Source organism: Anomaloglossus baeobatrachus, chromosome 3 (assembly GCF_048569485.1).
Source record: "Anomaloglossus baeobatrachus isolate aAnoBae1 chromosome 3, aAnoBae1.hap1, whole genome shotgun sequence".
NCBI lineage: Eukaryota > Metazoa > Chordata > Amphibia > Anura > Aromobatidae > Anomaloglossus > Anomaloglossus baeobatrachus.
In genome coordinates this window covers 46,588,851-46,616,163 of record NC_134355.1, presented here as the reverse complement: position 1 = coordinate 46,616,163, position 27,313 = coordinate 46,588,851, and the positions used below count along the sequence as shown (strand labels likewise).

At 52.1% G+C, this 27,313-nt stretch overlaps 1 protein-coding gene across 2 annotated transcripts in view; it reads left to right on the top strand.

The window, feature by feature from the left end:
• Positions 1-27,313, top strand: part of UBR2 (ubiquitin protein ligase E3 component n-recognin 2) — a 394,151-nt gene that overhangs the window by 121,704 nt on the left and 245,134 nt on the right. For both annotated transcript variants that reach the window (XM_075339174.1, XM_075339175.1), the window contains exons 16-17: positions 15,742-15,803; positions 22,037-22,147. In XM_075339174.1, the coding sequence (XP_075195289.1) occupies positions 15,742-15,803; positions 22,037-22,147 (173 nt within the window). The remainder of the gene's footprint in view (positions 1-15,741; positions 15,804-22,036; positions 22,148-27,313) is intronic.

Here is a 27,313-nt window from a genome sequence, read left to right as displayed (position 1 = left end):
TGGCAGGAGTCCGGTCTCCATCCACAGCCCCTTGAGGATTCTGTTGGACCGGAGCACTCATCCCCAGGGACATGGCCCTGCGTCTCAGCAGCTAAGTACCTGAGACGTTTATGTTGGGGGTCCCGGTTCTTTATTGTAAGGGGAGAGTATGCTGTATGTGATTGTTTTAACTTTTCCGGCGGGTTCTCTAGCTTTTGCCTGAGAACCGCGCCGATGGTGCCTGCTTGTCAGCCTCGCCGCTTAAATTTAGGCCCTGGCTTCGCCGGAGGCCTAGTTTCATTTTCCTGCCCTCGCATGTCACTCATGCAGAGGGACAGGTCCGGCTCCTCCCGGCGGCCGTTCTACACAGGGGAGGGACACTCCCCACTGCTGGGGCGTCCCTCCTTCCCTGCAGGTCTCTATAGCCCTCCAGTTCCCGCTCTTTTATAGGAACGCCCTCTTCTCGGGCAGAGTTCACTCTGCTCTGGGACATCCTGCATTCTGCATCTCTGCTGAGGTGCTGCGACTGGGGGACCGGGCTTCGGGATCTGGAGGGCACACAACACCGCGCTCAGCGGTCTGGTAAGCCACAGCCGGTCTCCGGTTGTGGACCTCTGTATATTCTCCCTGGGGTTCATTCTCTGCAAAGCCCCCACTCCAGCAGCATGTCTCACACAAGGAGCAAGGCTCCAAAGCTTGATTCTGCATGCACTGCATGTAAGCTCCTGCTGCCTGAGCCGAGCACCTATCCACATTGTGATGTCTGCTCTAACTTGGCGGTGCCACAGCCTGAAGTCTCACCCCCAGTGGTCTCTCAGGCTGCTGCTGCACCTGTGATTGAACCCCCGGCCTGGGTAGAGTCCTTTTCTAGGTCCATATCCCAGTCATTTGCTGAGTCCATGGGGCTTTTGTCCAGGACTTTGATGAATATGCATCAGCCCCCCTCACAGGGTGCCTCTAATACTCTTGACAGAGGACTCCTATCCTCTGACCTCTGTCCATCGGAGCTCACAGAGGATTCATCATCTGATCCCAGACCCCGTCCTTCTAAGAGAAGGCGCAGGGTTTCCTCCCCCTCCCCATCCCACGGCTCTGCCTCAAGAGCTGACTCTCAAGATGAGGAGGATGCCTTCACTGGGGGCTCGGAGGCTATGTATCCCATCGATTTCTCTGAGGGTGACTCAGATCTTAGTGATTTGATTGCTCCTATTAATTCTGTGCTGGATCTCAATCCGCCAGTGTCAGAGGAGCAACTCTCTTTGGCAGAAAAACATCAGTTTACCTCGCCTAAGAGAGTGAAGAGTGTGTTGTTTAACCACTCCAGTTTTCAGACCGCTGTGACCAAACCCAGGGCCTGCCCTGACAAACGCTTTCCAAAGCGTGGTTCTGATGACCGGTTTCCATTTCCACCTGAGGTGGTCAAGGAGTGGTCTCACTCCCCAAAAGTAGACCCTCCGGTGTCTAGGCTATCAGCCCGGACCGTTGTGTCGGTGTCTGACGGCACCTCACTTAAGGATTCCACTGACCGTCAGATTGACCTTCTGGCCAAATCTGTGTATGAAGCTGCGGGGGCCGCGTTTTCCCCGACTTTTGCAGCAGTGTGGGCTCTCAAAGCCATCTCTGCTTCTCTAGAGGAGATGCATTCCCTCACCAAGGAATCTATGCCTGAGATGGTTACCTTAACTGCTCAGGCTTCAGCTTTTTCATCCTATGCCATGTCTGCCATGCTAGAGGCTGCTCACTGCACTGCGGTGGCTTCAGCTAATTCTCTTGTTATCCGCAGGATTTTGTGGCTTCGAAAGTGGAAGGCAGATGCTTCTTCCAAGAAGTTTCTTGCTGGGCTCCCTTTTGCTGGTTCACGGCTGTTTGGTGAACAGCTGGACGAAATCGTTAAAGAAGCTACTGGCGGGAAGAGGACTTCCATGCCACAAACCAAGACCAGGAAACCCGCCCAGGGTAGGAATCAATCGAGGTTTCGTTCCTTTCGTTCCTCCAACTGGTCATCCTCTAAGCCTTCCGCCTCGTCCGCTAACTCAGCCAAGGATCAGAAATCCAACTGGCGCCCAAAAGCGCGTCCGCAGAAGACCGCAGGAGGTTCTGCCACTAAGGCAGCTTCCTCATGACTCTCGGCCCGCTCCACCTTAGTCGGTGGCAGGCTCTCCCACTTTGGCGACGCTTGGTTAAAGCAAGTCTCCGATCAGTGGGTGAGAGACATCATATCTCACGGCTACAGGATAGAATTCTCTTCCAGCCCTCCAAACAGATTTTTTCTCTCGACTCCCCCCTGCTCCAAGGCCGCCGCCTTCTCGCAGGCCGTGGCGTCCTTGCAGGCAAACGGAGTGATTGTCCCAGTTCCCGCTCAGGAACGGTTCAGAGGTTTTTACTCAAATCTCTTCCTAGTTCCAAAAAAGGACGGTACCTTCCGGCCCATCCTGGATCTCAAGCTTCTCAACAAGCATGTCCGGGTGCGGCATTTTCGCATGGAGTCTCTGCGATCAGTCATTGCCTCTATGACCCAAGGGGAGTTCCTGGCGTCCATCGACATCAGAGATGCCTATCTACATGTGCCAATGGCAGTGTCACATCAGCGTTGGTTACGTTTTGCGATAGGAGAGGATCATTTCCAATTCGTGGCTCTCCCCTTTGGGTTAGCCACGGCCCCTCAGGTATTCACCAAGGTCATGGCGGCAGTGATTGCGGTCCTGCACCTCCAGGGGTTAGCAGTGCTTCCTTATCTGGACGACCTTCTGGTCAAGGGTACATCCAGCGCAGACTGTCAGCGGAGTGTTTCGCTCACTCTCGCCACCCTAGCCCAATTCGGGTGGATTGTCAATCTTCCCAAATCCACTCTGACTCCGACCCAGAGTCGCACGTACCTAGGGATGCAGTTCGAGACTTTGCCGGCACTTGTGAAGTTGCCCTTAGACAAACAGCTGTCACTCCGGTTGGCGGTGCGCTCTCTCCTGAGGCCCCGCCGTTATACCCTCAGGCGTCTGATGCAGGTGCTGGGTCAAATGGTGGCCTCCATGGAGGCGGTTCCCTTTGCCCAGTTCCATCTGCGTCCTCTGCAGCTGGACATTCTCCGCTGTTGGGACAAGCGGCCTTCCTCCTTACAGAGGTTAGTGGCTCTGTCGCCATGGACCAGGAGCTCTCTTCAGTGGTGGCTTCGACCCCTCTCCCTGTCCCAAGGGCGCTCCTTCCTGACTCCGTCCTGGGTGATTCTCACCACGGATGCCAGCCTATCCGGCTGGGGAGCGGTACATCTCCACCACAGAGCACAGGGCACTTGGACTCTGTCCGAGTCAGCCCTTTCAATCAATGTGCTGGAAACCAGAGCTGTGCTTCTAGCTCTCCTAGCCTTTCACCACCTGTTGGCGGGCAGGCACATTCGAGTCCAGTCAGACAACGCGACAGCGGTTGCCTACATCAATCACCAAGGCGGGACACGCAGCCGCCTGGCAATGTTGGAGGTCCAACGCATTCTTCAATGGGCGGAGGACTCCAAGTCCACCATATCCGCAGTCCACATCCCTGGCGTAGAAAACTGGGAGGCAGATTATCTCAGCCGTCAATCCGTGGACGGTGGCGAGGGGTCCCTGCACCCGGCAGTGTTTCAGTCAATCTGCCGCAAGTGGGGCACTCCGGACGTGGACCTAATGGCATCCCGTCACAACAACAAGGTTCCAGTTTACGTGGCTCGCTCCCACGATCCTCAGGCCTTCGCCACGGACGCTCTGGTTCAAGACTGGTCCCAGTTTCGTCTGTCCTACGTGTTTCCCCCTCTAGCTCTCTTGCCCAGAGTCCTGCGCAAGATCTGAAAGGAGGGCCGTCGAGTCATCCTCATTGCACCGGACTGGCCCAGGCGAGCTTGGTATCCGGACCTGCTCCAACTGTCCGTGGAGATGCCGTGGCATCTTCCGGACCGTCCAGACCTGCTCTCGCAAGGTCCGTTTTTCCGCCCGAATTCTGCGGCACTCAAATTGACGGCGTGGCTCTTGAGTCCTGGATTTTGACGGCTTCTGGTATTCCTCCTGAAGTCATCTCCACTATGACTCGGGCCCGTAAGTCTTCCTCCGTCAAGATCTATCACAGGACTTGGAAAATTTTCCTGTCCTGGTGTCGCTCTTCCGGCCATTCTCCTTGGCCATTCTCGTTGCTGACCCTTCTGTCTTTTTTACAGTCCGGTCTGCAGCTAGGACTGTCCCTCAACTCTCTCAAGGGACAAGTCTCAGCTCTATCAGTGCTGTTCCAGCGGCGTCTCGCCCGGCTGGCTCAGGTGCGCACCTTCATGCAAGGTGCGTCTCACATCATTCCGCCTTATCGGCGGCCCTTGGATCCCTGGGACCTTAACTTGGTCCTCACGGTATTGCAGAAACCCCCTTTCGAGCCCCTTAGGGAGGTTTCTTTGTATCGTCTTTCTCAAAAGGTGGCCTTTCTAGTTGCCATAACTTCTCTCAGGAGAGTCTCTGATTTGGCTGCGCTCTCCTCGGAGTCACCTTTTTTGATTTCTTCGGCGCTCCATTGGGAGACCCAGACGATTGGGTGTATAGCACTGCCTCCGGAGGCCACACAAAGCAATTACACTAAAAAGTGTAAGGCCCCTCCCCTTCTGGCTATACACCCCCAGTGGGATCACTGGCTCACCAGTTTTCTGCTTTGTGCGAAGGAGGTCAGACATCCACGCATAGCTCCACTGTTTAGTCAGCAGTAGCTGCTGACTATATCGGATGGAAGAAAAGAGGGCCCATACTAGGGCCCCCAGCATGCTCCCTTCTTACCCCACTTGTGGTTTGTAAGGTTGAGGTACCCATTGCGGGTACGGAGGCTGGAGCCCACATGCTGTTTTCCTTCCCCATCCCCCTGAGGGGCTCTGAGGAAGTGGGATCTTACCGGCCACCAAGCCCTGGGGCCGGGCTCCATCCACAGACCCATAGAACCTGCTGGATGTGGAGCGGGAGTGCCGTTCAGGGACAAGGCCCTGCAACTTTCAGGTACTCTGTGTCCCCGTATGACAGGCCACGCACACCCCAGACTTGCTGGGTGTGCTAGTGCGCCGGGGACTGTAGCGCTGTGCGCTGGGCTTATAGTCCCCGCAGATTACTGGGGGACTTTATGTGTGTGGATCGCCGCGCCGACCGCCCCTGGAGCGGCGGCGCAGCTGCGACTTGTAGTGCGCCGGGGACGCGCCGACCGCGCTTTTACGGCGGCGGCGCTTCTAACTTTAGTTCCCGGTCTTTCTGCGGCCTAGCTCCGCTTCGTTAACGCCCCCCACCCTGTCAATCAGGGTAGGGGAGAGACGTTGTTTAATCGGCAGCGCCGAGGGCTGGAGCACGATTTACATGCTCCAGCCCTCTCACTGAGCACAGTAGGACACAGGCTTCGCGCCTTTTCACTGTGCACGCCCTAGGCCCGCCCCCAGGCTTGCAGCTCCCCAGGACGCCGGCAGCCATTATACACATGCAGTCTGGCTGGAGAACGGACGCAGGCTCTGGGGGACCCAGGCTAGGGATTTCTGGCGACCACACACCCGCGCTAAGCGGGCGGTAAGCAGCACATACGTGCGGCCCCACTAGTGCCACAGTGTTATATTTGTGTACTGTTTCGCTGTACCAGATATATTTATATATACTTATATATACTGCACTGTTTGGTCGCTTCTTGGCTGTATACCCTATATTACTCTGGGGAGACAACAACATGTCATCCACAAAACGCAAGGGTGCCAAGGCAAGGGCTGCTTACACTGCTTGTACAGCATGTGGGGCTAATCTACCAGCAGGCTCCAACGACTCTCATTGTGTGCAATGTTCAGTCCCAGTGGCACTTCGTCAGCCAGAGCCTATGGTGGTGGTAGCCCAGGCAGAGTCGCCTGCGACCCCTGCCCCGGTAACGGGGTCAGAATTTGCAGTTTTCTTCAGCGCTCTATTGGGAGACCCAGACGATTGGGGTATAGCTACTGCCCTCCGGAGGCCACACAAAGCACTACACTAAAAAGTGCAAGGCCCCTCCCCTTCTGGCTATACCCCCCCGTGGTATCACGGGTTCTCCAGTTTTCAAGCTTTGTGCGAAGGAGGTCAGACATCCACGCATAGCTCCACAGATTTTAGTCAGCAGTAGCTGCTGACTATTTCGGATGGAAGAAAAGAGGGCCCATATAGGGCCCCCAGCATGCTCCCTTCTCACCCGTGGATGGTGTTGTAAGGTTGAGGTACCTATTGCTGGTACAGGGGCTGGAGCCCCACATGCTGTTTTCCTTCCACATCCCCTTGTAGGGCTCTGTGGAAGTGGGATCCTGCCGGCCTCTAAGCTCTGACGCCGGGCTCCATCCACAGACCCATAGCACCTGATGGATACGGAGCAGGAGTACAATCAGGGACATGGCCCTGCATCATACAGGTACTCTGTGTCCCCGGCAGGCACAGACACACTCCGGGCTGGCTGGGTGTTGTAGTGCGCCGGGGACCGTAACGTTGGAGTTAGTGTTCCTACAGTTTACTGGGGGACTTTGTGTTGTGGGAACGCAGCGCCGACCCCCACTGGACCGGGCGGCGCTGCTGTGACTTGTGGTGCGCCGGGGACACGCCGACCGCGCTTTTACGGCGGCGGCGTTTATAAATCCAGTCCCCGGCTTTTGCGGCCTAGCTCCGCTTCGTTCCCGCCCCCACCCTGTCAATCAGGGTAGGGGAGAGACGCTGTTTCGCAGCAGCGACGAGGGCTGGAGCCTGATTTACATGCTCCAGCCCTCTCACTAGGCACAGAGGGAAGCAGGCTTCCCGCTCTTAGTCAGGAACGCCCAGGGCCCGCCCCCCCTCCTCTCCCAGGACGCCGGCAGCCATTACATGCAGTCTGGCTAGAGGAAGGACGCAAGGCTCTGGGAGACCTGGACTAGGGGGCTTTTGGCAACCACACACCCGCTCTTAAGCGGGCGGTAAGCGGCATTTCAGCTGGCCCCTCTAGTGCCTCAGTGTGTATTGGTGTACTGTGTCACCAGATATATATATTTAGTTATTTCTTGCACTGTAAGGTCGCTTCCTGGCTGGATACCCCAGATCGCTCTGAGGAGGCAGCAACATGTCATCCACAAAACGCAAGGCTGCCAAGGCTAGGGCTGTGTACACTGCGTGTGCTGCATGTGGGGCTGCTCTACCAGCAGGTTCCAAAGACCCCCATTGTGTGCAATGCTCAGATCCGGTGCTGCTTCGCCAGCCGGAGTCCGGAGGGGTAGTGACCCAGGCTGAGACGCTTGTAAGTCCTGCCCCGGTGTCAGGGACAGACTTTGCAGTTTTTGCTGATGGAATGTCTGTGACTATGGCAAAGATCCTTGAAACTTTGCAATCCATGACTGGGGCTCAGTCTATGGACACGGCGAGGTCTCTGTCCTCTAATCCCCCTCAGTTGGAATTAGCCCAGACTGCAAGGGGGTCCCCGGCTTCCCAGGCTGAGTATTATGACTCAGATGATAGCCCCAGCCACCCTAAGCGAGCTCGCTGGGAAAGACCCTCAACGTCATCACACTGCTCAGGGTCTCAGCGCAATCAGTCGCCCTGTGATGCGTCTGAAGAGAGTGATCAGGAGTCTTATCCTGGAACCCCTCTCAATCTGGATACCCCGGATGGGGACGCCATGGTAAACGATCTTATCTCAGCCATTAATAGACTGTTAGATATTTCTCCCCCAGCTCCTTCTGCAGAGGAGGCAGCTGCAGAGCAGGAGAAGTTTCGTTTCCTCTATCCCAAGCGTAAATTGAGTGCTTTCTTGGATCACTCTGACTTCAGAGAATCAATCCAGAAACACGACGCTCATCCGGAAAGGCGTTTCTCTAAACGTTCTAAGGATACACGTTTTCCTTTCCCCCCTGATGTGGTCAAGCGCTGGACCCAGTGTCCAAAGGTAGACCCCCCGATTTCCAAACTTGCAGCTAGATCCATAGTTGCAGTGGAGGATGGCGCTTCACTTAAGGATGCCAATGACAGACAGATGGACCTTTGGTTAAAATCTGTCTATGAAGCTATCGGCGCGTCGTTTGCTCCAGCATTCGCAGCCGTATGGGCACTCCAAGCTATTTCAGCTGGTTTAGCAAAAGTGGATGCTATCATACATCCAGCGGCGCCGCAAGTGGCGTCCCTTACCTCGCAGATGTCTGCGTTTGCGTCTTACGCTATCAATGCGGTCCTAGAATCTACCAGCCGCACCTCAATGGCGTCCGCCAATTCGGTAGTTTTGCGCAGAGCCTTGTGGTTAAAGGACTGGAAAGCAGATGCTGGTTCCAAAAAATGTTTAACCAGCTTGCCTTTATCTAGAGATAGACTGTTTGGCGAGCCATTGGCTGACATCATTAAACAGTCCAAGGGTAAAGACTCTTCCTTACCCCAGACCGCAGCCGCGTCATACTCGTCGCCCCAGACTGGCCGAGGAGGGAGTGGTATCCGGATCTGTGGCAGCTCACGGCCGGCCAACCGTGGGCACTACCAGACCGACCAGACTTACTGTCCCAAGGGCCGTTTTTCCATCAGAATTCTGCGGCCCTGAACCTGACTGTGTGGCCATTGAGTCCTGGATCCTAGCGTCCGCAGGATTATCTCAAGGAGTCGTAGCCACAATGAGACAAGCTAGGAAGTCTACCACAGAACATGGAAGATTTTCTTATCCTGGTGCTCTGCACAGAGAGTATCCCCTTGGCCATTTGCATTGCCCACTTTTCTTTCCTTCCTGCAATCGGGGTTGGAAAAGGGCTTGTCGCTCAGCTCCCTTAAAGGGCAAGTCTCGGCACTATCCGTGTTTTTTCAGAAGCGTCTAGCACGTCTTCCTAAGGTGCGCACGTTTCTGCAGGGGGTCTGTCATATTGTGCCCCCGTACAGGCGGCCGTTAGATCCGTGGGATCTGAACAGGGTACTAGTTGCTCTCCAGAAGCCGCCTTTCGAGCCTTTGAAGGAAGTTTCCTTTTCTCGCCTGTCACAGAAAGTGGCGTTTCTTGTTGCGATCACATCGCTTCGGCGAGTGTCGGAGCTGGCAGCTCTGTCATCCAAGGCTCCCTTCCTGGTGTTCCACCAGGACAAGGTAGTGCTGCGCCCCATTCCGGAGTTTCTCCCTAAGGTCGTATCCTCGTTTCATCTTAATCAGGATATATCCTTGCCTTCCTTTTGTCCTCATCCGGTTCACCGGTATGAAAAGGACTTACGTTTGCTAGATCTGGTGAGAGCACTCAGAATCTACATTTCCCGCACGGCGCCCATGCGCCGTTCCGATGCACTTTTTGTCCTTGTCGCTGGTACGCGCAAGGGGTTGCAGGCTTCTAAAGCCACCCTGGCTCGATGGATCAAAGAACCAATTCTAGAGGCCTACCGTTCTGCGGGGCTTCCGGTTCCTTCAGGGCTAAAAGCCCACTCAACCAGAGCCGTGGGTGCGTCCTGGGCATTACGACACCAGGCTTCGGCTCAACAAGTGTGCCAGGCAGCTACCTGGTCGAGTCTGCACACTTTCACCAAGCATTATCAGGTGCATACCTATGCTTCGGCGGATGCCAGCTTAAGTAGAAGAGTCCTGCAGGCGGCAGTGACACCCCCGTAGGGGAGGGCTGTTTTGCAGCTCTAACATGAGGTATCTCTTTACCCACCCAGGGACAGCTTTTGGACGTCCCAATCGTCTGGGTCTCCCAATAGAGCGCTGAAGAAGAAGGGAATTTTGTTACTTACCGTAAATTCCTTTTCTTCTAGCTCTTATTGGGAGACCCAGCACCCGCCCTGTTGTCCTTCGGGATTTTTTTGTTGTTTGCGGGTACACATGTTGTTCATGTTGAACGGTTTTTCAGTTCTCCGACGTTATTCGGAGTTAATTTGTTTAAACCAGTTATTGGCTTCCTCCTCCTTGCTTTGGCACTAAAACTGGAGAACCCGTGATACCACGGGGGGGTATAGCCAGAAGGGGAGGGGCCTTGCACTTTTTAGTGTAGTGCTTTGTGTGGCCTCCGGAGGGCAGTAGCTATACCCCAATCGTCTGGGTCTCCCAATAAGAGCTAGAAGAAAAGGAATTTACGGTAAGTAACAAAATTCCCTTCTTTGCTGATAAAATGTCTGTGACTATGGCAAAAATCCTGGAAACCTTGCAGTCCAGGCCAGTTGCTCAGACCATGGACACTGCTGTGTCTATGTTCCCCGGCCCCCCTCAGCTGGAATTAATCCGTAATTCAAGGGGGTCCCAGGCATCACAGGCTGAGGGCTCTGACTCCGATGACAGTCCCAGTCCGCCTAAGCGAGCTCGCTGAGAGAGACCCTCCACGTCATCACGCGGATCAGGGTCTCAGCGAGAAGGGTCTCTATATGATGACTCAGAGGTGGGTGATCAGGAGTCCTGTCCTGACGCCGCACTCAATTTGGATACGCCAGATGGTGACGCCATGGTAAATGACCTGATAGCGGCCATCAATAGGCTGTTGGATATTTCTCCCCCAGCTCCTTCTGCAGAGGAGGCAGCTGCACAGCAGGAGAAATTCCATTTCCTGTATCCCAAGCGTAAATTAAGCACTTTTCTGGACCACTCTGATTTCAGAGAATCCATCCAGAAACACAATACTTATCCGGACAAGCGTTTTTCTAAACGCCTTAAGGATACACATTATCCTTTTCCCCCTGACGTGGTCAAACGCTGGACCCAGTGTCCAAAAGTGGACCCTCCAATATCCAGACTGGCAGCTAGATCCATAGTTGCAGTGGAGGATGGGGCTTCACTTAAAGATGCCAATGACAGACAGATGGACCTTTGGTTGAAATCTGTCTATGAAGCTATCGGCGCGTCGTTTGCTCCAGCATTCGCGGCCGTGTGGGCGCTCCAAGCTATTTCAGCTGGTCTGGCACAGGTGGACTCTCTCATACGTCCAGCAGTGCCGCAAGTGGCGTCCCTAACTACACAAATGTCTGCGTTTGCGACCTACGCTATCAATGCGGTACTGGCATCTACGAGCCGTACCTCAATGGCATCCGCCAACTCTGTAGTTTTGCGCAGAGCCTTGTGGTTAAAAGAATGGAAAGCAGATTCTGCTTCTAAAAAATGTTTAACCAGCTTGCCATTATCTGGAGACAGACTGTTTGGTGAGCAATTGGCGGAAATCATTAAACAGTCCAAAGGTAAGGACTCCTCCTTACCCCAGCCCAGATCAAGCAAACCTCCACAGAGGAAGTGGCAGTCAAGGTTTCGGTCCTTTCGAGGCTCGGGCAAGCCCCAATTCTCCTCGTCCAAAGGGACTCAGAAAGAGCAAAGGAGCTCTGATTCCTGGCGGGCTCACTCACGCCCCAAGAAAGCAACCGGAGGTACCGCTTCCAAGGCGGCTGCCTCATGACTTTCGGCCGCCTCCCTCCGCATCCTCGGTCGGTGGCAGGCTCTCCCGCTTTTGCGACATTTGGCTGCCACAGGTCAAAGACCGGTGGGTAACAGACATTTTGTCTCACGGGTACAGGATAGAGTTCAGTTCTCGTCCTCCGCCTCGGTTCTTCAGAACTTCCCCACATCCCGACCGAGCAGATGCCCTTCTGCAGGCGGTGAATTCTCTAAGAGCAGAAGGAGTGGTGGTCCCTGTTCCTCTTCAGGAACGAGGTCAAGGTTTTTACTCCAATCTCTTTGTGGTGCCAAAAAAGGACGGCTCATTCCGTCCTGTTCTGGACCTAAAACTGCTCAACAAGCATGTGAACGCCAGGCGGTTCCGGATGGAATCCCTCCGCTCAGTCATTGCCTCAATGTCTCAAGGAGATTTCCTAGCATCAATAGACATCAAAGATGCTTATCTCCACGTGCCGATTGCTACAGAGCACCAACGCTTTCTACGCTTCGTGATAGGAGACGACCATCTTCAGTTCGTAGCTCTGCCATTTAGTCTGGCGACAGCCCCACGGGTGTTCACCAAGATCATGGCGGCAGTGGTAGCAGTCTTGCACTCTCAGGGACACTCTGTGATCCCTTACTTGGACGATCTACTGGTCAAGGCACCCTCTCAAGAGGCATGCCAACTCAGCTTGGCTGTTGCACTGGAGACTCTCCAGACGTTCGGGTGGATCATCAACTTCTCAAAGTCAAATCTGTCACCGACCCAATCACTAACGTATCTTGGCATGGAGTTTCATACTCTCTCAGCGATAGTGAAGCTTCCGCTGGACAAGCAGCGGTCTCTACAGACTGGGGTGCAGGCTCTCCTTCAAAGTCAGTCACACTCCTTAAGACGCCTCATGCACTTTCTCGGGAAGATGGTGGCGGCAATAGAGGCGGTTCCGTTTGCGCAGTTTCATCTGCGCCCACTTCAATGGGACATTCTCCGCCAATGGGACGGGAAGTCAAAATCCCTGGACAGGAAAGTCTCCCTTTCCCAGACGGCCAAGGACTCTCTGCAGTGGTGGCTTCTTCCCACCTCATTATCACAGGGAAGATCCTTCCTACCACCGTCTTGGGCGGTGGTCACGACAGACGCGAGTCTGTCAGGGTGGGGAGCAGTTTTTCTCCACCACAGAACTCAGGGTACGTGGACTCAGCAGGAGTCCACCCTTCAGATCAATGTTCTGGAAATCAGAGCAGTGTATCTTGCCCTACTAGCCTTCCAGCGGTGGCTGGAAGGAAGGCAGATCCGAATTCAGTCGGACAATTCCACAGCGGTGGCATACATCAACCACCAAGGGGGGACACGCAGTCGGCAAGCCTTCCAGGAAGTCCGTCGGATTCTGTTGTGGGTGGAAGCCACGGCCTCCACCATATCCGCAGTTCACATCCCCGGCGTAGAAAACTGGGAAGCAGACTTCCTCAGTCGCCAGGGCATGGACGCAGGGGAATGGTCCCTTCACCCAGGCGTGTTTCAGGAAATCTGTCGCCGATGGGGAAGGCCGGACGTCGACCTAATGGCGTCCCGGCACAACAACAAGGTCCCAGCCTTCATGGCACGGTCTCGCGGTCAAAGAGCGCTGGCGGCAGACGCCCTAGTGCAAGATTGGTCGCAGTTCCGGCTCCCTTATGTGTTTCCACCTCTGGCACTCTTGCCCAGAGTGCTACGCAAGATCAGATCCGATTGCAGCCGCGTCATACTCGTCGCCCCAGACTGGCCGAGGAGGGAGTGGTATCCGGATCTGTGGCAGCTCACGGCCGGCCAACCGTGGGCACTACCAGACCGACCAGACTTACTGTCCCAAGGGCCGTTTTTCCATCGGAATTCTGCGGCCCTGAACCTGACTGTGTGGCCATTGAGTCCTGGATCCTAGCGTCTTCAGGATTATCCCAAGGGGTCGTTGCCACCATGAGACAGGCTAGGAAGCCCACGTCCGCTAAGATCTACCACAGAACGTGGAGGATATTCTTATCCTGGTGCTCTGCTCAGGGAGTGTCTCCCTGGCCATTTGCATTGCCTACCTTTCTTTCTTTCCTGCAATCTGGGTTAGAAAAAGGTTTGTCGCCCGGCTCCCTTAAAGGTCAGGTCTCGGCGCTATCCGTCTTTTTTCAGAGGCGTTTGGCACGCCTTCCTAAGGTGCGCACGTTCCTACAGGGGGTTTGCCATATCGTACCCCCGTACAAGCGGCCGTTAGATCCATGGGATCTGAACAGGGTACTAGTTGCCCTCCAGAAGCCGCCCTTCGAGCCTCTGAGGGAGGTTTCACTTTCTAGACTATCACAGAAAGTGGCTTTTCTGATAGCGATCACATCTCTTCGGAGAGTGTCTGAGCTGGCAGCGCTGTCATCCAAGGCTCCCTTCCTGGTCTTCCACCAGGACAAGGTAGTGCTGCGCCCCATTCAGGAGTTTCTCCCGAAGGTGGTATCCTCTTTTCATCTTAATCAGGATATCTCTTTGCCTTCGTTTTGTCCTCATGCAGTTCATCGGTATGAGAAGGATTTACATTTGTTAGATCTGGTGAGAGCACTCAGAATCTGCATTTCCCGCACGGCGCCCTTGCGCCGTTCGGATGCACTCTTTGTCCTTGTCGCTGGTAAGCGCAAAGGGTCGCAGGCTTCTAAGGCCACCCTGGCTCGATGGATCAAAGAACCAATTCTTGAAGCCTACCGTTCTACTGGGCTTCCGGTTCCATCAGGGCTGAAGGCCCATTCTACCAGAGCCGTGGGTGCGTCCTGGGCATTGCGACACCAGGCTACGGCTCAACAGGTGTGCCAGGCGGCTACCTGGTCGAGTCTGCACACTTTCACCAAACATTATCAGGTGCATACCTATGCTTCGGCGGACGCCAGCCTAGGTAGAAGAGTCCTGCAGGCGGCAGTTGCCTCCCCGTAGGGGAGGGCTGTCTTGCAGCTCTAACATGAGGTATTCTTTACCCACCCAGGGACAGCTTTTGGACGTCCCAATCGTCTGGGTCTCCCAATGGAGCGCCGAAGAAGGGAATTTTGTTACTTACCGTAAATTCCTTTTCTTCTAGCTCCTATTGGGAGACCCAGCACCCGCCCTGTTATCCTTCGGGATTTTTGGTTGTTTTTCGGGTACACATGTTGTTCATGTTGAACGGTTTTCAGTTCTCCGACGTTACTTCGGAGTGAATTTGTTTAAACCAGTTATTGGCTTTCCTCCTTCTTGCTTTTGCACTAAAACTGGTGAGCCAGTGATCCCACTGGGGGTGTATAGCCAGAAGGGGAGGGGCCTTACACTTTTTAGTGTAATTGCTTTGTGTGGCCTCCGGAGGCAGTGCTATACACCCAATCGTCTGGGTCTCCCAATAGGAGCTAGAAGAAAAGGAATTTACGGTAAGTAACAAAATTCCCTTCTTTTCACCAAGACAAGGTAGTTCTCCGGCCGACCCCGGACTTTCTTCCTAAGGTGGTCTCTCCCGTCCACCTTAACCAGGATATTTCCTTGCCTTCCTTCTGTCCGGCCCCTGTTCATCTCTTTGAGAAAGCGCTGCATACTCTAGATCTGGTGCGTGCTCTCCGGATCTATGTGTCTCGCACCGCTGCGCTTAGGCGGTGCACCTCTCTTTTTGTGCTAACCACAGGGCGGCGCAAGGGTCTCTCTGCTTCTAAGCCGACCTTGGCCCGTTGGCTTAGATCGACCATTTCGGACGCCTACCAGAGTACTCAGGTGTCTCCCCCGCCGGGGATCAAAGCACACTCGACCAGAGCTGTCGGTGCCTCTTGGGCTTTTAGGCACCAGGCTACGGCTCAACAAGTCTGTCAGGCTGCCACTTGGACTAGCCTGCATACCTTTTCGAAGCACTACCAAGTGCATGCTCATGCTTCGGCAGATGCGAGCTTGGGCAGACGCATCCTTCAGGCGGCTGTCGCCCACTTGTGAAGTTAGGCTCCGCCTACTTCTTAGTTTTTTCTTTTTATTCCCACCCAGGGACAGCTTTGGAACGTCCCATGGTCTGGGTCTCCCAAAGGAACGATAAAGAAAAAGAGAATTTTGTTACTTACCGTAAATTCTTTTTCTTATAGTTCCGTATTGGGAGACCCAGCTCCCTCCCTGTTGCCTGTTGTCAATTTTCTTGTTCCGTGTGTTATCACCGGCTGTTGTCGTGGACAGAGTCTCCGGTTGTTCCGGTTCTTACTCGGTTCTACTTGTGGGTGGCTATTCTCCTTCAGCTTTTGCACTAAACTGGCTAGGACTGGCTCACCAGGGGGTGTATAAGCTCAGAGGGAGGAGCTACACTTTTAAGTGTAGTACTTTGTGTGTCCTCCGGAGGCAGAAGCTAAACACCCATGGTCTGGGTCTCCTAATACGGAACTATAAGAAAAAGAATTTACGGTAAGTAACAAAATTCTCTTTTTTGTAATTGGGTTTTCTTTATCCTTTAGGACTTCATGCTCTGCTCAGCAAGAGTGAAGTGGCCTATCGGTTCCCCGAGCTTCTGCCATTTGTAAGTGTGAATTTCTGCTTTTCTCATGCAATAATGTAAGATGTCACTGTATAAATAATCTACTTCTTAAAGGAGTTTTGCCAGCTCAGCAGTTTTTTCGGCAGTAACTGAAGGCTACTGGATCGTGCCAGTGTGTAGATCAGCATTCCCTTCTATCTCCAGTGCAAGTTTGTGGTCACATAGCCCAGAGGATAATCCTGACGTGTGTGTGTGTGTGTGTGTGTGTGTGTGTGTGTGTGTGTGTGTGTGTGTGTGTGTGTGTGTGTGTGTGTGTGTGTGTGTGTGTGTGTGTGTGTGTGCATTGCACTGCACACTGTTATGATTTTACAGTCTACGTTCACTTAAAGGGACTGCAGACATTTTTGCTGAGCTCAAAAATGCCTTTCAAGGCCCAGTCGTTAGGACAGTCCCCCAATTTTTTATTTTTTTTCTTTCTAAATAGTACTACCTCAATCAGCCTATTGCCAGGGGTCCGTGTTCTGAAACTAAGCAAAGAGGAAAACGTGGAAGAATGGATGAAAGTATAATAAATGGCTAGGCTATGTATTGTTAGTGATGATATCCTCTAGAGCATGGGTCTCAAACACAGCTGGGGGAATAGGCCGCAGCATGTGAATTTATGCTGCGGAGTCGCATGCCCTCCCTAGGGAGAACACAGCGAGGAGACTGCAGCGCTCCGAACCTTTATAATGGGCACGGGCCGCTGTGGTCTCCTAAGGAGGAGACTTGCGGCCCATCTTTGTAATATTGTACCCAGTAGCATTGTGCCATGTAGTATTGTGCCCATCCTTGTGGTATTGTGCCCATCCTTGTGGTATTGTGCCCATCCTTGTAGTATTGTGCCCATCCTTGTGGTATTGTGCCCATCCTTGTGGTATTGTGCCCATCCTTGTGGTATTGTGCTCATCCTTTTGGTATTGTGCTCATCCTTGTGGTATTGTGCTCATCCTTGTAGTATTATGCCCAGTAGTATTGTGCCGATTTTTAGTATTGTGCCCATTCTTGTAATATTGTGCCCAGTAGTATTGTGCTCATCCTTGTAGTATTGTGCCCAGTAGCATTGTGCCCATCTTTAGTATTGTGCCCATCCTTGTAATATTGTGCCCAGTAGTATTGTGCTCATCCTTGTGGTATTGTGCCCATCCTTGTAATATTGTGCCCAGTAGTATTGTGCCCATCTTTAGTATTGTGCCCATTCTTGTAATATTGAGCCCAGTAGTATTGTGCCCATCTTTAGTATTGTGCCCATCCTTGTAATATTGTGCCCAGTAGTATTGTGCTCATCCTTGTAGTATTGTGCCCAGTAGTATTGTGCTCATCCCTGTAGTATTATGTCCATCCTTGTAGTATTGTGCCCATCCTTGTGCTATTTTACCCAGTAGCATTGTGCCATGTAGTATTGTGCCCATCTTTGTGGTATTATGCCCAGTAGTATTGTGCCCATCCTTGTAGTATTGTGCCCAGTAGTACCGTACCCATCATTATGGTATGGTGCCCATCCTTGTAGTATTGTGTCCTACAGTATTGTGCTCATCTTTGTGCCTTGTAGCATTGTGCCCATCCTTGTGCCCTGCAGTATTGTGCTCATCTTTGTGCCTTGTAGCATTGTGCCCATCCTTGTGCCCTGCAGTATTGTGCTCATCTTTGTGCCTTGTAGCATTGTGCCCATCCTTGTGCCCTGCAGTATTGTGCTCATCTTTGTGCCTTGTAGCATTGTGCCCATCCTTGTGCCCTGCAGTATTGTGCTCATCTTTGTGCCTTGTAGCATTGTGCCCATCCTTGTGCCCTGCAGTATTGTGCTCATCTTTGTGCCTTGTAGCATTGTGCCCATCCTTGTGTCCTGCAGTATTGTGCCCATCCTTGTGTCCTGCAGTATTGTGCCCATCCTTGTGTCCTGTAGTATTGTGCCCTGTAGTATTGTGACCATCCTTTAGTAATACATACAAAAAAAAAAAATTCTTCTCACCTTTCCTCCGTTCCCTGTGTGTCCACGATCAGTGTTTGCAGCGCTTTGAATTCATCGTGTTTCAGCTGCGTCCAAAACGCTGCTATGTACAGTACAAGCACAGTGGATGGATTTCTAAAAAGCCCGTGCTCACTGTGCTTGTGTGGCCCGCAGTGAAAACTGACCTGCGGTGCGACTTTCAGAGGCCGCAGCATGTGAATTTATGCTGCGGAGTCGCATGCCCTCCCTAGGGAGAACACAGCAAGGAGACCGCAGCGCTCCGAACACTTATCACGGGCACGGGCCGTTGTGGTCTCCTAAGGAGGAGACTTGCGGCCCCGCAGGTCAGGACTTGCCTTGTTCATGGACACAGCAGGACCTGATCGTGAGCACGTACCTGCTTGTTGCGGTCTGTGATGATCGCAGCTCTATGCCCGGGGCCAGCGCTTGCAGGACTTTACTACAATTGAATCATTAGCTGTGCCGCACAGAAGAGCTGTCTGCATTATACCAATGGCTACCGCCGGCCAATCAGATGCAAGAAGGTGACGTCATACAGCGATGTCACTTCCTTGCATCTGATTGGCGGGCAGCAGCCATTGGTATTATGCAGACAGCTCCTCTGCGCAGCACAGCTAATGATTCTATTGTAGTACAGTCCTGCTGGTGCCAACTCCCAGCATTGGGCCGCGATCGTCAGGGGTCTGGGGGCCGCTACAAGCAGCCTCGGCGTCCGCCTGCGGGGCCGCGTGTTTGAGACCTCTGCTCTAGAGGGTCCATCTGCATAATGTTATGAAAAGGGGCTGACGTATTGACAAAACCCTGCACAAATGTATGTGTGATTTTTAATGAGCATCATCCTAAAGCAACCTATTGTTTAAAGGGAAGGTGTAAAAAAAAATAACTGAAAAAATGTAAAGTATTAATGTTTTGTTTAAATATTATTTGTTTTTAATTTAACAAAATATATATATATAAAAAAAAAAAGGTTTGATATTTTCCACTTTAAGGCCCTGTGCGCACACTGCGTTTTTACCCGCGGTTTTGCTGCGGAAATTTCTTGAGAAATGCTTGTGATCTTTCTGCAGACATTTCCCAGCAAAACCTATGGGGAAAAAAAATAGCTGTGCGCACGCTGCGTTTTTTTCTCAAGAAAATTCTTTCTGAAGATTTTCTTGCACATTTTCTCAAGAAATTTTCTCATGTCACTTCTTTTCCGCAGGTAGCTGCGGTATTTCACTCCATTCACTGTAATGTAATCGCGAAATACTACAGGTGTACTGCAGGTAGCAAATTATGTGCGGTATACCCCCGGTATAGCCGCGATTTACCTGCGGTAATGCTCATCGCTGCCTGCGGTTTTGCAGGAAGTGATGTCATTATGACAGGAAGAGGAAGCGGAGCAGAGTAAACACAGACGTCACACTCCCTGGACGCCGCACAGAAGCGCTTCCGTGTGACCTCCAGGTGCCCGTGCAGTCTGTGTCCCGCTGCAGCCCCGCGGCTGCCCGCCCTGCAGTGTCAGTGTCTGCCCGCAGTATCAGCAGCTTGTCACGCTGCAGCGCAGGCAGACACTGACACACTGCAGTGCGTGCAGCCGCGGGGATGACTAGCGCTGCTGTTAGGGGGTGAGATGAGATCATTACCTGCTGTGACGATCCCCTGCCTCCTGATGTCACCGCGGTCACTGCTGTCTATGCCCGTCTCGCGAGTGGCCCGAGACTGTCACTAGCGGTGACATCACGGGCTCTCGCGATACTGCTGAGAACGCGGCGGGCATAGAAGGCAGTGACAGCGCTGACGTCAGCAGTGCAGGAGATGATCACAGCAGGTAATGATCTCATCTAACCTCCTGATGGCAGCGCTCGTCATGCCCTGCAGTGACCTGGGCTGACCTATTGATGTTAGCTCAGGTCACTGCATTATTCTCCCAGCCCATGGGGAACATTCTGTTGTGGATGTTTATAATAGGGGATGAAATTTAGGATCACAGTGCGGAGCCATTTTGCTGGTGACCAGAAATGTCTAAAGTGTCACCAAGGACAGCAGGAGTTTCACACAGGACATGATTAGATACACAGCTCAGCAGACAGTATCACACAGGAGAGGATTACATAGACGGCTCAGCAGACAGTATCACACAGGAGAGGATTAGATACACGGCTCAGCAGACAGTATCACAGGAGAGGATTAGATACACAGCTCAGCAGACAGTATCACACAGGATATGATTAGATACACAGCTCAGCAGACAGTATCACAAACGATAGGATTAGATACACAGCTCAGCAGAGGGTATCACACAGGATAGAATTAGATACATAGCTCAGCAGACGGTATCACATAGGATAGGATTAGATACACGGCTCAGTAGACAGTATCACACAGGAGAGAATTAGATACACGGCTCAGCAGGCAGTATCACATAGGAGAGGATTAGATACACGGCTCAGTAGGTAGTATATAGGAGAGGATTAGATATACAGCTCAGCAGCTAGTATCACACAATAGGTTTAGATACAGCAACTCAGCAGACAGTATCACACAGGATAGGATTAGATACTGTCTGCTGAGTTGCTGTATCACACAGGAGAGGATTAGATACACGCCTCAGCAGACAGTATCACATAGGACAGGATTAGAGGGGGATCGGGTGGGTGTCAGTGGAGACAGTAGAAGTGGCAGAGGGGGAGGGGCGCCGATACTCGCATGCTCTGCATACGAACACAAACACACACACACAGCTCTGCTGCATGGACACCGGCGGTGGGGGGGAGAGCGGGGCTGGATAGAGCAGGGGGAGGGGGTGTCATTGGAGACGGTAATCCACTGCTGCACGCCGCTCCAACTGTCGGTAACGTTACTGTTCTAGGATCTGTTAGGATGGTACTGCTTGGTCTTTCAGATCCTGGTTGTAGGGGAAAAATGCAGACCAGCCGAATGCGTGGGCTATGGAAAAATGGCAGCTGAACACAACCACGGCTGTGAATTGGGCAGCCCACATAGGCGTTACCATTTCAGTTGTAATAGAACTAAAGGGGTCGGAATCCGACTACTATCGCCTATGTCCATGAGGTGCTGTAAAATGAGCCTGCACTGTCGTGCTAAAACTTGGAATGTAAAATGGCAGCCCCCATTGCCAGCTTTCCCACATTATAAAAACTGAAAGACATCTTTATTTAAAGCAAGACAACATTATAACTGCATGTTATCTTACAAGTAATCATTGTTTGGATTATATAAATCCGCGACACCTTCCCTTTAAAAAGGAGCTTTCACCAAATTTTTCATGTTTAACTCGGCACACAATGTAATAATGACCATAGAGCAGTAAAAAAAAGTTTAGTTTTTTTTTGTTTGTCTAATTCGCCCCTCCATTGTGGACAAGTTGGCAATCCCAAGTATTTGTCACCAAGCAAGTTAATTTTTATGTCCATGTGGGTGTTATCACAGATTTCATTGGGGGCGTATGCGTTTTCCCCCTGTGTGATAACCATTTATAAGCATGAATCAACACTCGAGGGGAAGAACACCACACTTCCACCATAGCTTAGAGCAGGCTACTCCTCTGTGAGACATATAATAACAGACATTCTAGGATCTCCGTGCAGAGGGTTTACAAGTTTCTGTGAGCATAAGAGACCTAAGTGTGATTACAGACAACTTTGAGCTTCAGTCTCATGTCACTCCACATGGGGGGGGGGCCAGTACAGCTGAGCTGGCAGCACCATGAGAGGCTGATTTATAGAAGGGGTTGTAATATGACACAGCTAAGCTCAGCTCTACTGCCCCTCACCCCACACTGACTGCCAGGATAAATGACACTCATGTCTGTTGGGCTCACTTGTTATCGCTCTGCAGTGAGATCAGGCTGTCTGTCGTTATATGTTTCACACAGGAGTAGCCTGTTCTCAGTTGAGGTGGAGGCGTGTTCTTCTTTCCTCTGAGTGTTGCTGCCTGTTTATGATTGGTCAACGTTCTACAGGGGAGAAAAGTACACACCCTCAGCCTGATAACTACTTGGACGTCATGAAAATTAAGGTGGACTTGCTTCATTAGCCAAGTCTTTTTCTTTAACCATGTCAAACGTTTACATTATTGCTTCGACTATGACTTGTCAACATAACATGTGCCCACTGCAGCCAATCACTGGGTGCAGCGGTGATCTCGGTCTCATTGACAAGTCATCATGGACTGTTGAAGCTCCAGCACAGGAGTGACGAGATGGGTAAGGTGAGAGTTACTCCTCCAGCAGTGATTGTATCTCATGGACTCCTTTTTTTTGCAGAGTGAGCTGAGCCCACCCATGCTGATTGAGCACCCCCTGCGCTGCTTGGTGCTCTGCGCTCAGGTGCATGCTGGGATGTGGAGAAGAAATGGCTTCTCTTTAGTTAACCAGGTGAGATAGTCTCCGCTGCTTCTGACTTTATTTGCGATCAGGCTTGCTGCGAAAAGAGAGGTCTGCAAAAGATTCGTTATAGACATTTGGGGAATTATCCCTTTACAAGGTGGCTCTAAAGTCTCCAAAAACACTTTAGAATTTTAAAACCTGAATCTTCATTAGCCTTTATTGCATTGTTTAGTGCTGACTGCAAAATGAATTAACTGAGAATCCATCAGTGATTAGACACACAAAGGGATCAATTTGAGATCGCATGATCACAGAAGCAACAACTCATATATCATATTGAAACAAGGAGCAAGAGTCTTTACATTTACTATAAAAAGATACCCACACAAGCAAAAATTAGAAATATATTATTTATTAGAATGCTGAAGGGTATAACAGTGATTGAATACATATAATAATGGAAAAACCAAAAGGGAGCTGTGCTGAAGGGAAGAGAGAAACCCCACATGTCCCAAAAACTAGAAAGGGAGTTTGTTCCCCAAATCTAGAAGTGATCATAAAGATTAACGGCAAGTGCCGATGGTGAGAGGCAGCTGCATCAATGGTTTAAACCTCACATGTAGTGATTTAAACTACCGTGTGTAGTATAATAAAGGCAGCGCTACTCACCAGAATAGATCACAAAGAAACCGGGATAAAACACGTGGGGACCGGCGTCCCAACACGTGTTTCGCATTGGTGTGCTTCGTCGGGGGACAGATGAATCCATCAGTGAGCCCATTCTGACAGGGCGTTTCTAACTGTTATCAGTCTTTTTCTGAGCTACTCCAAGCTGATTTGACAAAAGACCACATTGATTGAGCTAAGCTAAATATTGTTGTGGTCATAAATAAGATACTAACTCCTTGTCACAACCGGCTCACTGACAGATTCTTAGTCAATTCATTCTGCAGCAAGTTATGTGCAAATAAAGAGCCTGTTAAAGCCAATCGGGGCAGAATTTTTAATGCAACCTAATTGCAAAAATTAACTTTAGTCCAAAATGCATGAATTTAACCCCTTAACGACCCATGACGTACTGGGTACGTCATGGATCGTGTGAGGTTAAACCCCGCCCCCTGCCGTGGGCAGGTTGCGGCGATCCGCGCACATGTCAGCTGTTTTGAACAGCTGACATGTGAGTGCCTGCTAGTCGTGGGTGGAATCGCTTCCACCCGCGACCATTAACCCCTTACATCTCGCTGCCAAAATCTGGCAGCGAGATGTATATGCGCGCCGCCATTACAGTGACTTACCCCGCCCCCTTCGAAAGTCACGTGACATGATCACGTGACTTTCAGTGGTTGCCAATGTAGCACAGGGTCATGTGATGATGCCTGTAGCTAACATGAGTCACTTCCTCTCAATGTCGGAATACAGCCGGCATTGAAAGTAAAGCGGGCATATCTGCAGTTCTCAGCTCTGTAGCTGTGATCTGGAGATATGGCAGAGCGATCGGATTGCTGATCGCTATAGCCCCCAATGGGAACTAGTAAAAAAGTTAAAAAAAAAAAGTTAAAAAAAAAAGCCTAAAAGTTCAAATCACCCCCCCTTTCACCCCATTGAAAATTAAAGGGTTAAAAAAATAAAAAATATACACACATTTGGTATCGCTGCGTTCAGAAATGTCCAATCTATCAAAATATACAATCAATTAATCTGATTGGTAAATGGCGTAGCGGCAAAAAAATTCCAAACGCCAAAATTACGTTTATTCATCGTTCCTTATGGGAGACCCAGACCACGGGTGTATAGCTTCTGCCTCCGGAGGACACACAAAGTACTACACTAAAAAGTGTAGCTCCTCCCTCCAAGCATATACACCCCCTGGATAACCAAATCTAGCCAGCCCAGTTCAATGCTTTGTGTTCAGGAGGCACACATCCACACATGCATTCTCATCTGATTTTTGATTTTAAAGAGTTGGAAGAAAAGCGGATCCAAGCTGGACCCCCGGCATGTCCCTTCTCACCCCACTGTGTCGGCGGTGTTGTTAAGGTTGATTTCAAGGCTGGAGCCTTACATGCCGCGCTCCTTCACCATCCCTCGGGCTCTGGCTTGAAGTGGGAGCCAGCACGGTTCTCACTGCTTTGCAGGAGACCGGTCTCCATCCGCAGCCCTTTCAGGACCCTGCCGGACGGAGCACTCATCCCTCAGGGACCTGGCCCTGCGTCTCACAAGCTAAGTATTTGAGACGTTATTGCAGGGGGTCCTTTGCATCTTTATTGTTGGGGAGAGTGAGTCAGGTTACTTTGGTGACATTTCCGTTCTGAGAACCGCGCCGAGGGTGCCTGCTCGCCGGCCGCATTGTAAAATTTAGGCCCCGGCTTCGGCTGCGGCCTACTTTCGTTTTCACTGCCCCTGCATGTCAGTCATGCAGAGGGACAGTGCGGCGCCGCCCACCGGCCGTTCACCACAGGGGAGGACACTCCTCTCTGAGGAGATGTTTCCCTCCCCTGTATATCTCCTTGGCCCTCCGGTTCCCGCTCTGCAGAGCCTCCACCTCAGCAGCATGTCTCACACTAGGAGCAAGGCTGCAAGGCTGTACTCAATATGCACTGCATGTAAGCTCGTACTGCCTGAACCGAGCACATATCCACATTGTGATGCCTGCTCTAACATGGTGGTGCCTCAGCCTGGAGTCTCCCCAGTGGTCCCTCCGGCTGCTCCGGCCCCGGTGGCTGAACCCCCGGCTTGGGTAGATTCGTTTTCTAAGGCTATCTCCCAGTCCTTTGCCGACTCCATGGGACAGCTGTCCCGGACTCTGCTGAGCATGCATCAGCCCCCTTCTCAGGGCGCCTCTGCTACTTCGGCTCGCTCTGTAGAGCTCACAGAGGATTCTTCATCTGCTCCCAGACCACGTCCTCCTAAAAGGAGACGCAGGGTCCCCTCTCCTTCCTCGTCCCGCGGCTCCGATTCACGAGCCTACTCGCAGGACGAGGAGGATGTCTTTACTGGGGGCTCGGACGCTACCTCCATGTGCCCCATTGATCTGACCGAGGGTGATGCGGATGTTAGTGATTTGATTGCGTCCATTAATTCCGTACTGGACCTCAATCCGCCAGTATCAGAGGAGCAACCCTCTCTGGCAGAAAAGCACCAGTTTACCTTGCCTAAGAGAACAAGGAGTGTGTTCTTTAACCACTGTGTCCAAGCCCAGAGCCTGTCCTGACAAACGCTTCCCAAAGCGTGGTTCTGATGACCGTTTTCCTTTTCCACCAGAGGTGGTCAAGGAGTGGGCTCACTCACCAAAGGTAGACCCTCCGGTGTCTAGACTCTCAGCCCGGACAGTTGTATCTGTGGCTGATGGCACCTCACTTAAGGATCCCACTGACCGCCAGGTTGACCTCCTGGTCAAGTCTGTCTGTGAGGCGGCAGGGGCCTCGTTCTCCCCATCCTTTGCAGCAGTGTGGGCTCTCAAAGCCATCTCTGCTTCCCTAGAGGAGATGCATTCCCTCACTAGGTACTCTATGCCTGAATTGGTTGCCTTAACTTCCCAGGCTTCAGCCTTTTCAGCCTACGCCATGTCTGCCATGCTGGAGGCTTCTCACCGCACTGCGGTGGCCTCCGCTAATTCCCTCGCTATCCGCAGGATCTTGTGGCTTCGACAGTGGAAGGCAGATGCTTCCTCAAAGAAGTACCTTGCTGGGCTCCCATTTGCTGGGTCCAGGCTGTTCGGTGAACAACTGGATGAAATAATTAAGGAGGCTACTGGCGGGAAGAGTACTTCCTTGCCACAGACTAAAACCAGAAAACCTGTCCAGGGCAGGAACCAGTCGAGGTTTCGTTCCTTTCGTTCCTCTAACTGGTCGTCCTCTAAGCCCTCGGCCTCGTCCACTAACTCAGCCAAGGACCAGAAGCCCACCTGGCGCAAGAAGCCGCGTCCACAAAGGTCCGCAGGAGCTGCTGCCACCAAGGCAGCCTCCTCTTGACTATCTGGCCGAGCCAGCAACGTCCTTGGTCGGTGGCGGGCTCTCCCACTTTGGCGACGTGTGGTTTCAACACGTCTCCGATCAGTGGGTGCGGGATATCATCTCCCACGGCTACAGGATAGAGTTCTCTTCCAGCCCGCCAAACAGATTCTTTCTGTCAACTCCCCCCTGCTCCAAGGCCGCCGCCTTCTCTCAGGCCGTGGCATCCTTACAGGCCAACGGAGTAATTGTACCGGTTCCCGCCAGGGAACGGTTCAGAGGTTTTTACTCAAATCTCTTCCTAGTCCCCAAAAAGGACGGTTCCTTCCGGCCCATCCTGGATCTCAAGCTTCTCAACAAGCATGTTCAGGTGCGGCATTTTCCCATGGAGTCTCTGCGATCAGTCATTGCCTCAATAACCCAAGGAGATTTCCTGGCATCCATCGACATCAGAGATGCCTATCTGCATGTGCCAATTGCTGTTTCACACCAGCGTTGGCTACGTTTTGCAATCGGAGAGGAACATTTCCAATTCGTGGCTCTCTCCTTCAGGTTAGCCACGGCCCCTCGAGTATTTACCAAGGTCATGGCAGCAGTGGTTGCGGTTCTGCACCTCCAGGGGTTGGCAGTGATTCCTTACCTGGACGACCTTCTTGTCAAGTCTTCATCCAGTGCAGACTGTCAGCGGAGTGTCTCGCTCACTCTCGCCACGCTTGTTTCATTCGGGTGGCTTGTCAATCTGCCCAAGTCCACTCTGACCCCGACCCAAAAACTTACGTACTTAGGGATGCAATTCGAGACTCTGCCGGCACTTGTGAAGCTGCCCTTAGTCAAACAGCAGTCCCTCCATCTGGCGGTGCGCTCTCTGTTGAGGCCCCGCCGTCATTCCATCAGGCACCTCATGCAGGTGCTGGGTCAGATGGTGGCGTCAATGGAAGCGGTTCCCTTTGCCCAGTTCCATCTGCGTCCTCTGCAGCTGGACATTCTCCGCTGTTGGGACAAGCGGACGTCTTCCTTGCACAGGTTGGTGGCTCTGTCGCCACAGACCAGGAGCTCTCTTCAGTGGTGGCTTCGGCCCCTCTCTCTGTCTCAGGGACGCTCCTTCCTGATCCCGTCCTGGGTGATTCTCACCACGGATGCCAGTCTATCCGGCTGGGGAGCAGTATTTCTCCACCACCGAGCACAGGGCACTTGGACTCTGTCCGAATCAGCCCTCTCGATCAATGTGCTGGAAATCAAAGCTGTGCTCCTAGCTCTCGTAGCC